Genomic DNA, 17,500 nt, shown 5'->3' with positions numbered 1-17,500 from the left:
TTCATCTTTACACACGGTCAATCAATAATCTTCCAGTTTAAATTTTCCATTTTAAAGGATAAAAAAGTGTATCAAAAGATAACGTCATGCAATCAGGAAATATCAGGGGGTGTCAGCTTTTCCTGTTCGAATCGGACGAATCTATTTTTCCTTTTTCTCCTTTAGTTATTCATAAAATTCTGTAATCTTTTGTATTTATCCATTGTTCATTATTGCTAACAATGAGAACTGGTTATTTTTTTTAATTAACTAAATTAAAGGTACTTTCAAAGATTCTTTGAAAATTCGGCATTCGAGGCCTGTTAAATTATTTCAATGAGGATACGACCTATTTAGAATTAAATATTTTGCGAGAGCATGTTATTTGGACTCAGGGGACCTCAAAACGTTTATTTCTGGTAAATATTCGAATTTGAAATTTTTTAGGATTGCAATACTTTTCCTTACTATATATTCCATTTACAGGTAAGTAAAAGTAAAAATCTCATTCACGCGTTAATCAATGTTAATCCATAATTTTATTTTATTAGGCTTTGAGTATCTTCTATGAAGAAGGTTTAGGAAGAAGTTTAAATAGTCTTATTGAAGAATTAGCTGTACCTGAAGATTTTAATAAAGATGGTAAGCATAAACTTTTTAGAACACTTTTCATTTTTAATAATGTTCGTTTTAACTTTAGTTTTCCTTTTTTGTTTTTAGGCTCTTGGGAATCATTTTGTAGCTATAGTGGTGTTGGTGCTGTTACATCTGCATTTAGAGATTATGTTACTGTGAGGTTTGTCAAGTATTGTATATTCATATTAAATTAATATTTTACTTCCATGTTTTTTGCTTCCTCATTACCATACACAGAGAAGCAAGCATTCATGGATCAAGTAAAATAAAAATTATATACTCAAAATTGAAAATATTCACTCACATTATACATTCTTGACATCAAGAAACAAATCTGGTTCTGTGTCTATATTTTGCTGGTGGTCTGTAGTCAAATTTGTGTTTGAGCATAACTGATCAAATGGTAAATCCAATTTTGAAAACGTTTTCAGAGATCGTGCGGGATGATATCTGGTTTGTTTCATGCCTATTTATCATTTATCTAAATCTTTTTGCTACTTTAGGTTATTTTTGAAAATGGTTCATCTGATCTTCTAGCCAAATTAGGAAAAAAAATTGGGAATTAATTTAAAGTGGATCTAGTATCAATTTCATCAGATTTTGTCCACTACTGTTGTTTACACATTTGAAAAACTTCTTTCTGGATATACTTACATTTCAGCAATGGTTCATCCTATGGATTTTGTTATAAAATGACAAATCTTAACATTGAAGTATAAATAATCATGTATGTCACTAGCTGAGATGTCCCTCCCCACTTATGCCCAAGCAGATGGCGAATAAACGCCACCAAAATTCTCCCGCTCACAGCGGACACAAACTATCTACCTTAAAATCCCATTCTGGCAATTAAAGTACAATCTTCATTCATGTATATGTTTATATTTATTGTGTATATGTATTGCACTTGCTTGTAAATAAAAAGTGGAGGATAAGAGAAAAAGAAATGTATGCAATAGAAATATTTAAAAAAAGGATAATTTCCTGAAAAAGAAACTAAACTAAAAAAAATTTAAAATAATACAATTAAAAAAAAGAAGTTAAAATTGGTGAGGAAGTTAGTAGTAGAGTAGAAAGTAGACTCTTTGAACTATACTGTTTTTTTTCCAACAAAGTTAAGTTCTCCAAACAGTAGTACTCAACCCAGTCCACGGACCATCAGTTGGAAAATAGCACTGCAATATGTATACATGCTTAAAAAGTATTTTAAAAACATAATTTAAAATAAATGTATGTATTTTTCAAATTTAATTAGTTATATTTATGGTTTATTCTTTTTTAGGTTAAAAATTTGTGAAAAGATTTTATTGATTACTGAACTTGCTATGAGAGATGATGACGGTGCCGCAGATAGAACTCAGCACAGAAGCTTAGCCGCCCTTTGTAAAGCCTATTATATTTTAAAATGGATCTGTACATCAAAGTCTACTGGGAATGCACCTTTGATCCATGTGTTTTCATTGGTCAACCCTACATCAGTTATGCAATCTTCTCTTGAACAATGTGTACTTGGCTTAGCTAATTGCTTGTATCCTTAAAAAATAATGTTTTGTTAATTATTTCTTATTCTGTTATTTACTTTATTTACCTGAATATATATTAAAGTGTCAAAGTTTTGTAGCTAGTATGAATCACACCATATTGTTACTACAATGGTGGGTATCAGATTTTTTCCATTAACTAGAATGAATCTCTGACTGACAGACCATCTCTACATTTTTAAAAATAATTTTTATAAGTTTAAAGATTTAACATTTAATTATTAAATAAAATATTTTATATTATGAAGACAAATATATACTCAAGATTCATGAAAAATGTATTAGGAGTGTGTGTTTAAGGTCGATTAAAGAAATTGAAGTGGAGAAGGCTTTTAACAGATAAAGCAAAATGGAATCTATTCAATAAAATCACAATATTTAATAATTATATATCACTAAATTATATTACTCAACATTTAATGATTTAAAAACACATTTAAAATTATTAATTAAATGTTTTTATTGTAGGTCCTTTAAATAAATAAAATTTCTCTAAAATAATAATGTTTATAATTAATTAGATTTTTTGTTTTTGTAAATTTGGTTTTTATGGTTCCTTGTTATTTGTTTACTATAATTATCCTTTTGAGCAACAACCCCAAAATGAATGTAATATTCTCATTCCTCTTAATTTCAGTATTAGCTTCTTCTTTTTTATTTATTTTTTTTTTAATTTGATAATTTTAGCTAAAAGGAAATTTTCAAATAAATAACTATGAGGAGTCTCTGTGGTAAAACATTTTGGTTCAAAATTGTGATTTTACTATAAAAGCAATAGATTGTTTCATTCATCATTTTTTAAATAAGTGTTTATAATAGGAAAATACCCTTTTTGTCATTATGGTATTCCTTGATGGGATGCAAGTTGTTAATTTTTACAAGGGATTTCTGGACTTTAGAGCTTTCCCACTGGAGTTCCTTAGTTTATCTTTGTGATTTCATTTAATGAATTATGATCTCTCCATGTTATCTATTTGTACCTTAATTTCATAAAAAGATGGCCATTAGCAACAAACAGTACACTTGCTCAACATTTACTATCAACAAAACAATATGCCCTTCTACAAACTTTTGCAAGATTAGTTGGAATAAATAATTGTGAGTACTGATATAGAATACCTTTTATAGTTTATTGTGTTGTTTATTGATTTATTATTAATTTAATAGTTTATGATTTGTTAGATTCTATAAAATGAGTAGCTCGGTTACTAAAACAACCATTCACAAAATGACATTGCTTCCGTCTAGTGGTTTCATGCAATACTAAAACTCTTTTATTACATTATTGGGCTAGAAACATGTGAAAAGTGCGTTCTGATATGTCACTCCTTTCACCTCGTCCCAAGTGCTTGGTTTCTTTCACAGTCAAATCCAGGGGACCCCATGGCCCTGAAAAACTTGACATAACCTTTAGGTACATGTTTAATATTTTATGTTAATCTTTTATGTGAAATTAAGTTTTTTCAATCTCTTGAATATGTTGCTAAGTGGACCTGGCCATGTTAGTAACTAACCTACTCAAATTATGAGTTTTAATAGAGTTAGAATTATAATGGGAATTAATTATAGAATTATAATCATATATCTCTTTTTTAATTATAATAGCATTTATCCCCATGGTTCCACAATACAAGGTAATACCCAGGAGGGTAAGGCTAAGGTAATTCCTAATTCCATTTGGCTTACCAAGGAAATGGTTGAAATTACGTTTACAATTTTTACTTGGTCATTAACAAGTAAATACTATAAATTTTCCTTGACAACTGTAATTTTATTAGGGGACTCTAGTCCCAGAATGAAATTTCTTTTACATTTCCACTCATGAAAAGCTAGTTATGTTACATATTTGTCTTTACTTTTTTTTCTTGTATTTGAATTATATTAATACATTGTCCAATGTTTAAAATCATGATGGTAAAAAAAAAAAAAAAAATAACAATAAAAATTAATGAGAATCGGTAAAAGAGCACACTTTGTTCAGAAGCCATGTGTAGAAAAAGCTTATGCTGGTCAGCTCATGTATTAATTGTCAAAAATCATGTATTAGGTATTAAAAACAAATCTCTGAATTTCAGTAAAAATTTTTATAGAAAGTATATTAACATTACCTCATGTAGTAAATTCACTAGGTATTCTCCATCATATTCCAATAGCTATGGGCAACTTGTCAATCCTAAATATAAAAAACTTGAATTTTTTGACTGAAGGAATCTTTTATTGCTCACTCCACTTCATATATTTTGAAATTATACCCTCTTACATAACGATGGCAACCAAAAAAGGTTGTAATCTGGAGTTGAATCTCATGAATAGAAAAGACTTCCCAACCAAGCCTCATGATTTTCAATTAATGCAAATGAATAAGAAAGTTGTTCTGCCAATTCCCTTGCAGTCAAACAAGGACTTCTCTCCAGTGCTTCCTTCAAGAGATTGTCTTATTGTTGCAATATAAATAAGCATTGTGATTAAATTTCAATTGCATATATGTTTCAAATGTTAGTTTTTCCTTTCTATATTGTGTTCTGAATTATTGTTAAAGATAATTTTGTTCTGTTAAAATGGTTTTATACTCTGAACCAAAGTTTACTAGTTGTTCTTTAAATAGGATTTAATACTCAGAACTAAAGTTAACTTGTTCATGCTCTTTGAAAATGAACATAAACCAATGCAGAAAGGTATTGGTTTGTACAATTAATGATATACGTACGATATTATTTTATTACTGTGGGTATTCATTTTTGACCACACATCAGTTATCTCCTTTATTATTATTTATTAAAATGTTTCACTTTTTGAAAAATTTTCAATACTTTTTATAAATTAATGGAACTTTAGTAATTATTATTAAATAGTATTTTTTTTTTTCATATTTTTAGGGAGCTTACTACTTGCAGAATCATACATTCTGACAGGACGGCCTGGCAAGGCATTTGATGTTTGTTTAAAGAATGCTGGATCAGATGTGGTGCACTTCCTTAATGCTATAAGACTTTTTGAAAAGCATTCAAGGTCTGATTTAGTTATAGCAATGGCTACCAAAGCGTTGGAACTTCTTATTGTTTCACATTCTGATAGGGTATGATTTAGATTATTTCTGTATTTTTAAAGTAAACTGTTGGGCAAAATTATTTTTTGAATTTCAAAATCATTGAATTTCCATTTTTAAATAAAATTTGAACTGAAGAAGTAGTTTTTGTGATCATAGTATTGTGTAAATCTAAAAAATAACTTTCTGGAAGGTACTGCATTATTAAAAAGGGCAGAAATATTGATATTTATTTAGTTGTTTGAGCAGTTTATATATTATGTTGAGTATTGACAGTTATAAAACTATCCTTTATTGTAGAAATAACATTTTCTACAAAATAAACTCATTAAGTAAAAAATCAATACTACTTCAGGGGATTTATGGCGTAAGTTGAAAGTTAGAATTTGGCATTGAAACCTGAAACAAAAGAAGTTAGATTACTGCTGGTGGATTTAAATAGGTCACAAATGAGGTTAAGCGATATAATTTAGATATTGTGGTGCTGCTAGAGGTTTGCTGGCTATGGGAAGGAAAGTTCTCTATTTAGTACAGAGGGAGCGGTAATTATTGTATAGTTTCTGAGATTCTGATTAGGAAAGATTGGTTTCTATATTGAGTGATATAAAGTTTTATTACTGTACAATGTAACCTCTACCTATTATTTAAGGATCATATTGAATATCCTGAGGAAGGATGATAGTGGAAACTGGCGTGTTCGATAGTTCCACGATTATTATGTCGATAGTCCATGGATTGTATTGAAAACATATAATTATATTTCTGGTTATGTGTTTAAAAACATATTTCACCTGCTAATATATATAAAAAAAAACCTAAGTGTGATTTATTTTGAGTATCCTCTGTACAGAAGAGGTCCAGCATTTGATTCTATTGTTATTTGAAAGGGTCAAAGCTATTTTCCGAACAATATAAGAAAAAATACTTCTAAAATTCTTTGCAATAATTTAAATGTGATTACTTTTCATAAAAATCTTTTTCCTGGTAACTCGTGGTAAAATAAACATGAATAGGTATGGTAAAAATAAAAATGAGTTTAATTTGTAAATATGATTTTTTACATATGAAGATAACCTATACAGCTATCAATAGATGATCCTTTCAATCTATTTTTATTATATGGTAGCAGAAATTCCATTATATGCTTTATGATTTAAACTATATTACATCAAAAACATTTCTGATTCAGAGTATTGTCCCCACCTGGAGAAGATTTTCTTAAATATAAATATTCTATTCCTTTTGCCATCCAATTAAATTCCATGGTCAAAAAATAAATACATAATCTAGGAATACTTGTCCCAGCTAAGCATTCTCATTCTCTGACATGGCTAACTTTATGACACTGGTGGACTGTGACAATGCTGAGCTGAGGCTATTACTTATTTTATTTATTTTGTGAGGATGGGATATGATTGAAGTATATTTGTCTTATGATTAGATGTAACTATTTTAGAATACAATGCAATAATTTTTCCCAACAGTTTATTATTAATATTATTTTAATGTTTCTTTGAAATTATCTAACTAAATATTTTGATATGGTGACGTAATTTAATGTTTGCAGGAAACACTTGAATCAGCACTATTTGTTCATGAATTAGGAATGGAAAATTACGATGCTGCTTGGAGTTGGATTGAGTCGTGTAGTTCTTGGTCCCGGAGGTCTGATTTTTTACAGCGTCTTGTTGCTAATATGATTTCAGAAGGGAAACTCACTGATCTTATCTCATTTTCCTATACTGGGCTCCTGGATGAATTAGAAAAGCTCCTGGCTTCCCGTGCTAGATCTTTAACTTTTGGACTTGCTACCAACTATTATAACATCTTGTATGCTTTCCATGTCAAACATGAAAACTTTAAGAAAGGTATGTTGTATTTTTCAAACAACAGATGCTAGTATTACTCACGTTTTATCACTATTGTTTTTGGTTTTTTTATATTTTTCCAGTTACGGTTCATGACCTAAATACAGTGTGTTATATTTTATAATATTCTTTCTTAATCTCCCTATTACTTCCTATTTTCTTTAAACTAACAGTTAGTAATAATATTTTAACTGTTGCTACTAAGAATATTGCTTCTCTTCTTTCTCTAATTTTTATCCTATCTAGCTTCTTAAAGTATAAAATCATGTGCTTATCTTGTGGAACATTATAAAATTATCTAACTATTGAATTCTAATTTCTTTGAAGTTTATCAATTAATTTTTTTGTTGTTTTTGACTAGAGCAAACTTCTATAATTGAGATTAGGTATTACAACTGATTGCGGTAATCAAAATTAATCTTTTTATGTATATATATTTGTTTGCATATTTCATGGTTATGAGATTCCCAAGTTAATGTTTCTGACATGGTGAAAAGTTTTAATTTTATTCTCATATTCTAAAATGTTTCATCCTATTTTAATTTTATCTGTTATTTTCAAATTTACTGTGTTCAGATGGGCTCTGAATCCGAATACTATTTCTTTTGATTTGCTTGTATTAATTGACTAGTCATGACTGTCACACCATTTCAGAAAGTAATACTGATTGTGTTTAAAAATAGTAAAGTAAAGATTAAACCGATAATTGTGTGCCTTGAGGGATCCTACATAACTATATTTTAGGAATTGAATGTGAGAGAGATTGAGACTTTCATGTAAGACTAATTTCTAATACTGACTGACTCCTGGACCTGACCAAGGTAGGAGTTAGTTATCAGTTTGAACAGAATGAACAGAACTCTAAATTTTTTTATTTATTTTTCAAGCTGCAAGTATAATGTTAGAAAAAGCTCTGCGTGCAGAAACTGCTGAAGTACAGTGGAAATGTTATGGTGCTTGTCTTAGTTCTTTGATGTTGATAAACGATCCACAGCAAGTTTGGCTTGTGCGCCCTAACCCATTCTCTCAAGAGGTATATATCGTTATTAATTAATGGTTATTGATATTTAAACTAGAAAGATGTAGAATAATCTCAGATTTTAGAATACTGTTTTCTTCTGGTTAGCTTAAATATACAAATATATGAAAAATACAATTCTTTGTACATCTAGGATTAAGACCCTTTTGTATTTATTTTATTTTTGAACAAATGTATATTTCGACGGTTAGGAGTAGAAATAAACTTAGATCCATTTTTATTCAAATTAAATTGATTCATACTTTGAACTTCTGCTTTATTAATTTTGGATATTTTAAAATTAATATTTTTTTTGTGTTTAGTTTGTTTTTTAATAAAAAATTTTTGTTTTAATTAAAAAATTTCATTATCACTCACTTATCATTAATAAAAATAATATTAAACAATTACAAAAATTTAATATTTATTTTATCATTATTAAAGGCTTAACGAACCCGAAGGTTCGATGCCGATACCACCAAACGCTCTCCGCATACATCCTTCCAGTGATGCCCCTCCAAACCCAATTCAACTAAATCTGTTTTAACGCAATTCTCCCAACTACGTTTCGGTCTACCCCTCGGACATTTACCCGTTGGTTCAGTGTTTATTACCATTTTAGGGATCCGCTCGTTACCATGCCCTACAACCTTACACGCCCATCTTATACGCTGCAATGCTATAACTTGAATTATATATACCGGGTGTAGGTCCCTTAATTCACCGTTGTGTAATTTTCTAAATTCTCCCGTTAATACATCCTTTTTCGGTCCAAATATTTTGCGCAATACTTTAATATTTTTTAAATCTATTTAACAATTGTTGTTTTTCTATAAATCCTTTCACTTATTTTTCCGCACTTATCCAGGATTCTGTAGAAATACTAGAAATTGAGGATATTCAAAGAGAGTTTGAACTGGCTGGAGCTCGTTATAATTTAGACGGATGTTCACCAGGTAATAAATTATATAATTTTCCTAAATAGTATTTTTCTTTTTTAAACATAAGGATTATATCTTTCTTGGATGATCTCTTTAGAGAGAAAATTAGACTTGAAATAGAAAAATTAAAATGATTAGTTAATAGTGATCAGAGAGTCAGTGATAGTAAAAAAGTCCACCTTTTTTTCCTGTTTACAATTATTTAATTGTAAAATTAAAATTTAAGAGTCATGAAGTTGACATTCAGTTCATTCTTATGTGTATTTGTATATATGGCTGTGTTTTTTCCAGATGCTTCTCAAGAAGAGGTAATTGCATTATGTGTTACCCAAAAACAATACAAGACAGCACTTCGATTAGCTAACATGTGTAAACTTTCTTGTGCACCTTGTATTCAAGCTTTCACTGCTAGTTGTGCGGCTCTCTCTGAACAATCAATATCCTGGCATTGGCTCAAAGCAAATGAAATTGATGGTATTTATTTATTATAATTATAATTTTTACTTTTATAGTCTTGAACATTTGTTACTTATATTTTGCTTTTATTATAATAAGGCTTATAATGCTTTTTCTATGAAAAGCATTTTAAGGAATCTTTGGCTTGATTCATTTTTACAAAATAGATGTCTTTATGAAATAGTTTGGTAATAGAACTCAGGTTTAGTTTGTCTTTATCATACACATAATAAAGTAACTTTTATTTTTACCTTAAATGAACTACTTGCTAGTTTGATTCTTTTCTTTTATGCCAAGAAAATTTCATTGATGTTTCTAGTGCTAATTTTGCTAAGGATTTTTATTACCTACAAAACTGTTGAGCTCTGGCCTTTCTCACTTTTCCACTAGCTTGCATTTTGGTTTTACATACAAAACATGTTTCATTTTTCTAATTTGACATAATTTTTAGATATTTTTAATGTATTAACAGTAAATAGTAGGGACATTAGTGTTGTCTCTAGAGCTTAGCTGTTTACAGGGAAAGGACTGCTTGGTTTACTTGATGTTTTTTGTCAGAATCAAGCAGTTGCTGGATCTTGTTTAACTATTTTCGCTAGGTTATTACTTTTAAATTTTAATGAAATAAAATAAGAATCATTATTTATTAAAAAAATAAAATTAACTAGTGTGGTGAAGGGCACTTGGATCTTTTAAATTAATAATTAATAAATTAATTTTTTTTCAACAGAAGGAAAAACAGACAGATTCATTAGTCATATTATTTTTTCAAAACTTTAGTTTAAAAAAAAATTGACCCTTAATTACTTTGCACTAATTAACTCTAGCCTATTCTTAGTGTTATGATGCTCTCTAAGAAATGTTTTAAGTTATGGCTATTAATAAGTTAACACCTTGGTTGACAGATCTTGGTCTAGTACTCCATCTGTTGAAAAACCTTTTTTTGTCTCTCAATTATGTTATAGATGATAACTTTGATTGAACAATAATTCTATACTATTTGCTATACCTTATAATAAGTACAAATATGATATAAATAATAGTACCAGAAATAATATTACTGCATTATTTGATTTTTATTAATATTTATTCCATCATAAATTATTTCAGATATTATTATAACCGAATCTAATGCAAGTGAAATGTTATGGAGAATTTTAGAAAGATGTATAATGAAGTATGAAAAAAAAAATGAAACAGTACTTCATCGGGCTTGTGCTAACCAATTTTTAACAATTGGTTTGTTCATTCCTACTTGGCTTCTTCAATCTTATAAGGTGATGTAAAAAAAAAAATTAAAAATAGTGTAGATATTCTTGATTTAATAGTTACCAGGCTTATTCAACTCGAAAGTTTGACCAGAATTTACAAGATAAAACAATTATCTTCTCATATACCTCTTATTCTACCATTTGTTAGCCTATCACTCAATTCATCCATTATCAAACTCAACAACTATATCCATCCATTTGAATCACTACGGCACTATAATATAGTGCCAACAACTTAATGTTGTCCCCGGAAACACATTGATTAGAAAAATGCAGACTGCTCCTTTGTATTGTTTAGAGATGAGTTGAGATTCTCTATAAATATACCTCATGGAAGGAAAAGAGTGTGGAGAAGGCCAAATGAAAGTTAATCTTTTTGTAATATATTACCTAGAGTTAGTTTCCAAGGCAGCTCCATGATGGTGTTTGATGGAATTTGTATGGAGGCATGAAGAGAGTAACATTGGTGATAGAGATACTATAAATAGTGTTAGGTATATTGTAGACAGCCTTCAACATTATGTGATATCATTTTAACTACTTATTTGAGATGATTTTGTGTTACTCCGTGGTAATGCTATGTCTCACACTGCTCAAGTAATGTTTGTCTCTGAACAATTAAAATTCTTTAATTCCTTAATGGCTAAAATGGAGCTATCAGAATACTGTTTGTGAACTACCTTTACATTTAACTTAAAATGTAAGAACTAAAATTTTATAAATAATTTTTTCATAAAAATTCCAAGTGATGCGATACTTTTGACCAGTAATTTATATTGTCACTTAAATAGTTCATAATCATTGGTATGGCCAAGTACAGATGTGAAATCTTCCAATATGGATTACCATTTTAATGATTTGTATATAGAAAGCGAGATTTGTATAAAACCTTACTGTATTATTTTTTAAAAACCTAAAGTGCAGCTAGAACAATGGGTTTAGTTATTTATGCAAATGAGCTGCAGTGAAATACTGTAAGTATGAGTGGAATGACCAGACATTTTGATAGCTTAATTATTTTTTTCTGAAGAAGGTTGGAGTTGGTCAAGAAGAAACACAAATAGTTATCAACTAATTATGTTTGATGATAACTATTTGTTGTTCCTTCTTGATCGCACCCCCGACCATCTCCTTCATATTCAGTTACATTCAATCATTTATTTATATATATTGAGGTGTAGATAGTTGACCGTAGATTAATGATTGTAGAAGTTTGTCGGGGGATGCGGTCAGCAAAGAACAACATAAATAAACAAAACCACATCCCCCGACAAACCTCTCCAATCATTTATATAATAAATAAATATGGTTTTGTTTATTTATGTTGTTCTTTGCTGACCGCACCCCCCAACAAACTTCTCCAATAATTTATATATATTATTTTTTCTTATTTAAGATTTTTCTATTTATGTGCTAATTATTCTTATTTTTATTTTAAAGAAAAGAAATAGCTCAGAATTACTTCGGCTGTTTGTTCAACATGGATATCTGGAAGAAGCTGAGGAGTTAGCCTGTGAATATTTAAATGCAGCTCTCGGGGTTGGTAGAGAAAATTTTTCAATTGATTTTCCAGTACATCTTTCATCTCCTCCTCTGTGTCTACCTCTACAAACCATTGATATTTTACTTCTAGAGCTAAAACACTATAATGTAAGATTTAAATTACCTATTTAATTTTTTCTAAATATTTTGCTTCATAAATTAAAGTAATAGTTTATTTATTTTTGTTACAGATTGGTGATCGGCTACAAAAAAAATTGGACACATATATAAGCACAATATCTAGGATAACTTTAGAAAGACCTATGATTGTGCCTACAAAAACTAATAACTTGTAAAATAAAATTTTTATACTGTTTTGTATTTAATAAAGATGTTTTTAAAATTATATTTTGTTAAATTATTCATGATTTTTTTATTATTAACCCTCCAAAGGCGAATACAAATTATTGATAAAAAATATGATTTGTTTATGGGGATGCTGAAACAGCTAAATTTTTTTAAAAAATCAGCCATTAACATTTGATCATGCTCAGTCTTTCCCAAGATGATTTCTTTCTGTAAAAGAAAGTTTTTAATTTGGTAATGTAATCAAATTTTTAATATAATCAATACTTCATATTAAATAATATATTTACAAGAGGATGTATAGAAAAGTATTTAAAAAAAATTCCGATTCCAAAAAAAAAATTATTCTAATGGATTCACAAGCGTTACAAATTTCTCACTAGGTGTGCCACAGTCTTTTGGCTGGATCGAATAATACATCACAGAGAATTTCTTTCAGTTATGAAGTGGTCGATCCTATCATTCCTTATGTGTGCCAGTACTTACTGACTCGATGAACGTGATGCTGCTCTCGACTTAAATGGTGTATTGAAATAATTTCTCATTTTAATTTGACTTTTGTTAGTGAAATTATAATTTTTTATGAATAATGCAGGTATTGTTGATGGTGCATCTAACACCCATGTAAATAGAGGCCATCTGTTTTTACTGAGGATGCCAATTCTCAAACTATTTATATCCATCATCCTCATCCATTTTATTAGTTCCATTGTCCCTGGTGAAACATTTCACTCCCGCCCTCGGTAGCTTTACTTATCTGACTTTTCAAACTGACAATTAAAGCAAGTAGGTTGGTCGATGTATGACATGTCACAATCTCACAAGAGGAGATCATAACACAAAAATTTGAAAATGGTGTGAACCTGTCCTCTGTTATAGCCTTCTTTATCTCACCTTTAAAACAGACACTAATAGGAAGTTGCATTAGTTGATGTATGACATGTCACAATCTCACAAGAGGAGATCATAACACAAAAATTTGAAAATGGTGTGAACCTGTCCTCTGTTATAGCCTTCTTTATCTCACCTTTAAAACAGACACTAATAGGAAGTTGCATTAGTTGATGTATGACATGTCCCAATCGCTGATTAACAATTGAAAACTGCCTATTGATGTATATTCATCTGCGACAAACATGAAATTTCAGTTTCCTGTAAAATTCAAAAAATTTTTTTTGGGAAAATAATTGTATAATCACACTGGCTTTGACTACCTTACAGAAATTGTTGGTATAATTCTTTTCTAATGAAATTTCTACCAGAGCAAGATATAACTTGAGAGGTTTTAAAAATCTTATCACTTATGATTAACAAAGCAATAACCCCTAGTGAGAATCCATTTTCAAAATTTTCTTTCAGTATAACAGATGCCTTGATTGTTATGGCTTCAGTCACAAGTCTATTAGACATCTCTGATAAGATCCCAAGAAGTAAAAGAGAATACAAGGGTGAAGGGTGTGAGAGTCAGGGTGTTCTTTTAAGAAGGTATATTTCTGTGATCATATGCCCACCTTTGGAAGGTTAAGTGCTTGAATGATTTCTTAAAAAGTCATTTCTGTCCCTGACCATGTAGTCTTCTATCCTTCAAAATTTGTGAAAGTGTATTAGGTCAGTAAAAGTAGATTTAAAAAAGAGATGTGGTTGATAAAAAATTCATAAATAACTTGGTTAAGCCCTCTGATTGTTATTGCAAAAAACAGTAACCTGTAAAGATATAATTTGTATGTTGTTTTAAATTGAACTAGCTGTAACCCACAGATTCACCTTTGTTAATTCTGACTATACAAGCCCGTTTCCAAACCATGGATAAATCCATTATGCTATAGTATTGGACATATTATCTTTGCTTCTATTTAGTCTACAATCATATTTCTACTGTAATTTTAAAGCTATTTCAATAAGCTATTTAACATGACACTAAAAATATATACAAGTAATGAATACTGATGTAAAGTAAGTATTAGGTATATATACTCTTTATTTTTTATTTAGGCTTTTTTGAAATAAGTATTTGATTTTTTTATTGCTAACTAGAGGTCCCTATGAGCAAGAAGTCTTGTAGTCCTGAGCTTTATTTTTAGCGATATATGTTAATTTTTGATCCCATCTTCAAGAACATATTTGTTTGAAATAAATGAAACTATGTGTACATTAAGTCACTTTTTTCTGCATGGGCTCTCGGACTATGGTACAGATTTAGGATGACTAGACTTTTTTTTCAAAACTTCTACGCTTGCATTATGATTAAGTATAACAACTTTAATTAAGATTTTCAATGTAAACTTTTTTTCTTTTTGAAATACAAGCCCAATCAACTTCAACATGTTTATTTTCATTTCATTAATTGACATTGTTGTGCCTTTCAGAAGATATATGAAGTCTATAAAATGTTCAACAGTCCTTTCTCATTTTTACAAATAAATGTAAAATGAATAAAACTTGTAGGATGGTTTGATTTGGTCAAAGGGAGAAATACATGCATTAAGGAGGCAGAAGTGTTCAAGGGATAGAATAAAAAATTATTAAAAAATTTTTTTATTTATTATTTACTTTAATTTGTAATAAGTAAGAAAATACAAAAATTAAAGAGATTCTTAACTACTCATTTACAAAAATACAGCAATTAACAATATATATTTCCTAAAGTAATAATACATCATAATCTTTTATAAACTTATTTAAAAAAACAATTACTTTTTAGTGTACTTATAAGATATTATGAATAAGTAAGTTTAAGCTCAAAAATATTTGTAACATGGAAACAACATTTAAATGATCAAAGCACAGCCATCAGGACGGATCTAGTGAACACTTGGATGGATTTAATAATTAATCAATTAAAAATTGATAAAATAAACATTTTAATAAGTTTTGTACTTGATAACACATCAATATTTTGATAAAATACTCCTTAAATGTACATATATAATGTATAGGATACTAGAATATATGTATGAATATGTGTAAACATACACACACACAAAACAAAAACAACCACATAAATAGAGTTGCTATAATTAATTAATAATATTTCTGTAATATAATGCCAAAATCAATGTGATTTTATGATTAAGAAACAAAAGATACGAAGTTCTTAAATACAGTTAGGGACTTAAGACTTATTTTTATAAATAATTGTTTACATTTGTCAAAATAATAAAATGATCAATAACAAGATATGCTTCTACATCCATATTAAACTATAAACGTGAAGCTATAATTTATTAACTAACAATAAAATGCTCCAGTATAATAAAAGAAATAAGATCATAGTGTTAAGATTCACTGAACAGAATATTTTCTATAATTAGAACGTAACTTAAATAAATAAACAGGTATTCCAGTAATTAAATTACTAAGATACTATGTCAGCTTTCAGTATTGAATAAAGTTAAAAAGATCATGCAAATGACAAGAGATACAGATGCTATAATTTGACTTGATCCTGCATAACAATCAACAATCCTTTTTGCTCTCATGAAATCTTTTCCAAGGTAATCTGAATACCACCTTTTTTCTTCAGGAATGATTTGAAGTTGAGTAGTAGCATCTTGGAATATGAGGTCAGCATATGGAGGTGATGAATAAAACATAGCAAAACTGAAAAGAAAAGAAAAGAAATAAATACAAAGGGTGTTCCATTGAACAGGGCTAATGGGGTATTGGGGTATATCCATGTTTTATTTTTTCAATTTTCATCATTCAGTACATATTATAAAACATTTAGCTGAAAACAACAGCTCACTACAATTATTAGTTCAAAATATATTAATATTTTAAGATGTGATATCAGGGCTAACTGACAAGAATACTTAATTTGATAACTAGTATCATGTCACATCATACAGAATGCTTCACATGCATCTATAGACTAAACTTGGGTAATGTTTAAATAATTTATTTAGCAAATAAATTAAAAGGTTACTTCACAAAATGATGATTATTTGAAGAAATAATCTTAATCAAATAACTAACTACCTATATTTATTTTTAATTCTATTATATTATATACTATAATATATCTATATTATACAATTATTTAATAAGTATTTGATAATTGTTAAGTCGCTATTTTTCTTTTTCTTTAAGCCAACACTCATATATTCATTGACTCCTGAGTCTTTGAGCAAATAATTTAATGAATAATTAAAAATTTTGTTCCTGAGGATGGCATTTTAGCCAAAACGTTGAACATTTTATTAATTAAAATTGGTGAAATAATTTTTTCTTTAAAATTAGCAATACTATTATTTCTAAAAGATTTGAAATCTATGGCTATTGAAGATATACTAAATTATTAAGAAATAGTTTACAACCATTGCAGTAATTGCTACAGTCACTACCATGATATAACCTGTAAGACAGTTAAGCCATTTTAGTATTTACTATCACAACAGTATCGTCACACATGGTTTGGCATGATAATTGATAATATATATAGTGGCAGTGGAACTATTGTCATGTCAAACACCACTGATACAGTGACGCATTAATGCCATAGTAGCAACTGCCACAGTTACTTAAATTTTGATAACTGTGTAATAGTGATGACAGTATCTAATGCTGGGACAGTATTGCCACACTTGGTCTGGCATGATAGCTGACTGCAACTGCCATGGTATAAACTATATAAGAGTTGCTATCATGACATTTACATTTAACTGACTAACATGAACTTCTTGTAGTCAAAGATATAAATTAAGTAAAATCATAAATGCACTCAAATAGAAATATATTAAACAAATGACAGCAATGAGTTTGAAATTGGTATAAACATCTGTTACCATTTATAATCTTTAAATTTCTTTCTTGAGACTGGCAATTTTTTACTAAATAATTCAAAAACACTATCCAAATTATAGTCTCAAAACATTTATTTCATTTACACGTCCAACG

At 28.8% G+C, this 17,500-nt stretch overlaps 2 protein-coding genes across 2 annotated transcripts in view; one reads left to right on the top strand and one right to left on the bottom strand.

Annotated features, from left to right (window-relative positions):
* The window catches only part of Nup160 (nuclear pore complex protein Nup160), a 29,853-nt gene extending 17,209 nt beyond the window's left edge, over positions 1–12,644 (top strand). The window contains exons 13-24 of the mRNA XM_014428509.2: positions 531–621; positions 700–775; positions 1,898–2,143; positions 3,154–3,254; positions 5,033–5,232; positions 6,770–7,070; positions 7,958–8,103; positions 8,957–9,044; positions 9,321–9,503; positions 10,596–10,762; positions 12,197–12,406; positions 12,490–12,644. Of these exons, the coding sequence (XP_014283995.1) occupies positions 531–621; positions 700–775; positions 1,898–2,143; positions 3,154–3,254; positions 5,033–5,232; positions 6,770–7,070; positions 7,958–8,103; positions 8,957–9,044; positions 9,321–9,503; positions 10,596–10,762; positions 12,197–12,406; positions 12,490–12,594 (1,914 nt within the window). The 3' untranslated portion in view covers positions 12,595–12,644. The remainder of the gene's footprint in view (positions 1–530; positions 622–699; positions 776–1,897; positions 2,144–3,153; positions 3,255–5,032; positions 5,233–6,769; positions 7,071–7,957; positions 8,104–8,956; positions 9,045–9,320; positions 9,504–10,595; positions 10,763–12,196; positions 12,407–12,489) is intronic.
* A 2,479-nt stretch (positions 12,645–15,123) lies between these two features.
* The window catches only part of Tsf2 (transferrin 2), a 29,118-nt gene continuing 26,741 nt past the window's right edge, over positions 15,124–17,500 (bottom strand). Inside the window, exon 15 of the mRNA XM_014428497.3 lies at positions 15,124–16,204. Coding sequence (XP_014283983.1) covers positions 15,973–16,204 — 232 coding nt within the window. The 3' untranslated portion in view covers positions 15,124–15,972. The remainder of the gene's footprint in view (positions 16,205–17,500) is intronic.

This window comes from Halyomorpha halys, unplaced genomic scaffold (genome assembly GCF_000696795.3).
Source record: "Halyomorpha halys isolate HHAL.00 unplaced genomic scaffold, Hhal_1.1 Scaffold33.1, whole genome shotgun sequence".
Taxonomy (NCBI): Eukaryota; Metazoa; Arthropoda; class Insecta; order Hemiptera; family Pentatomidae; genus Halyomorpha; species Halyomorpha halys.
Note: the sequence above shows the minus strand (reverse complement) of the source record. Positions and strands in the feature narration are given on the sequence as shown.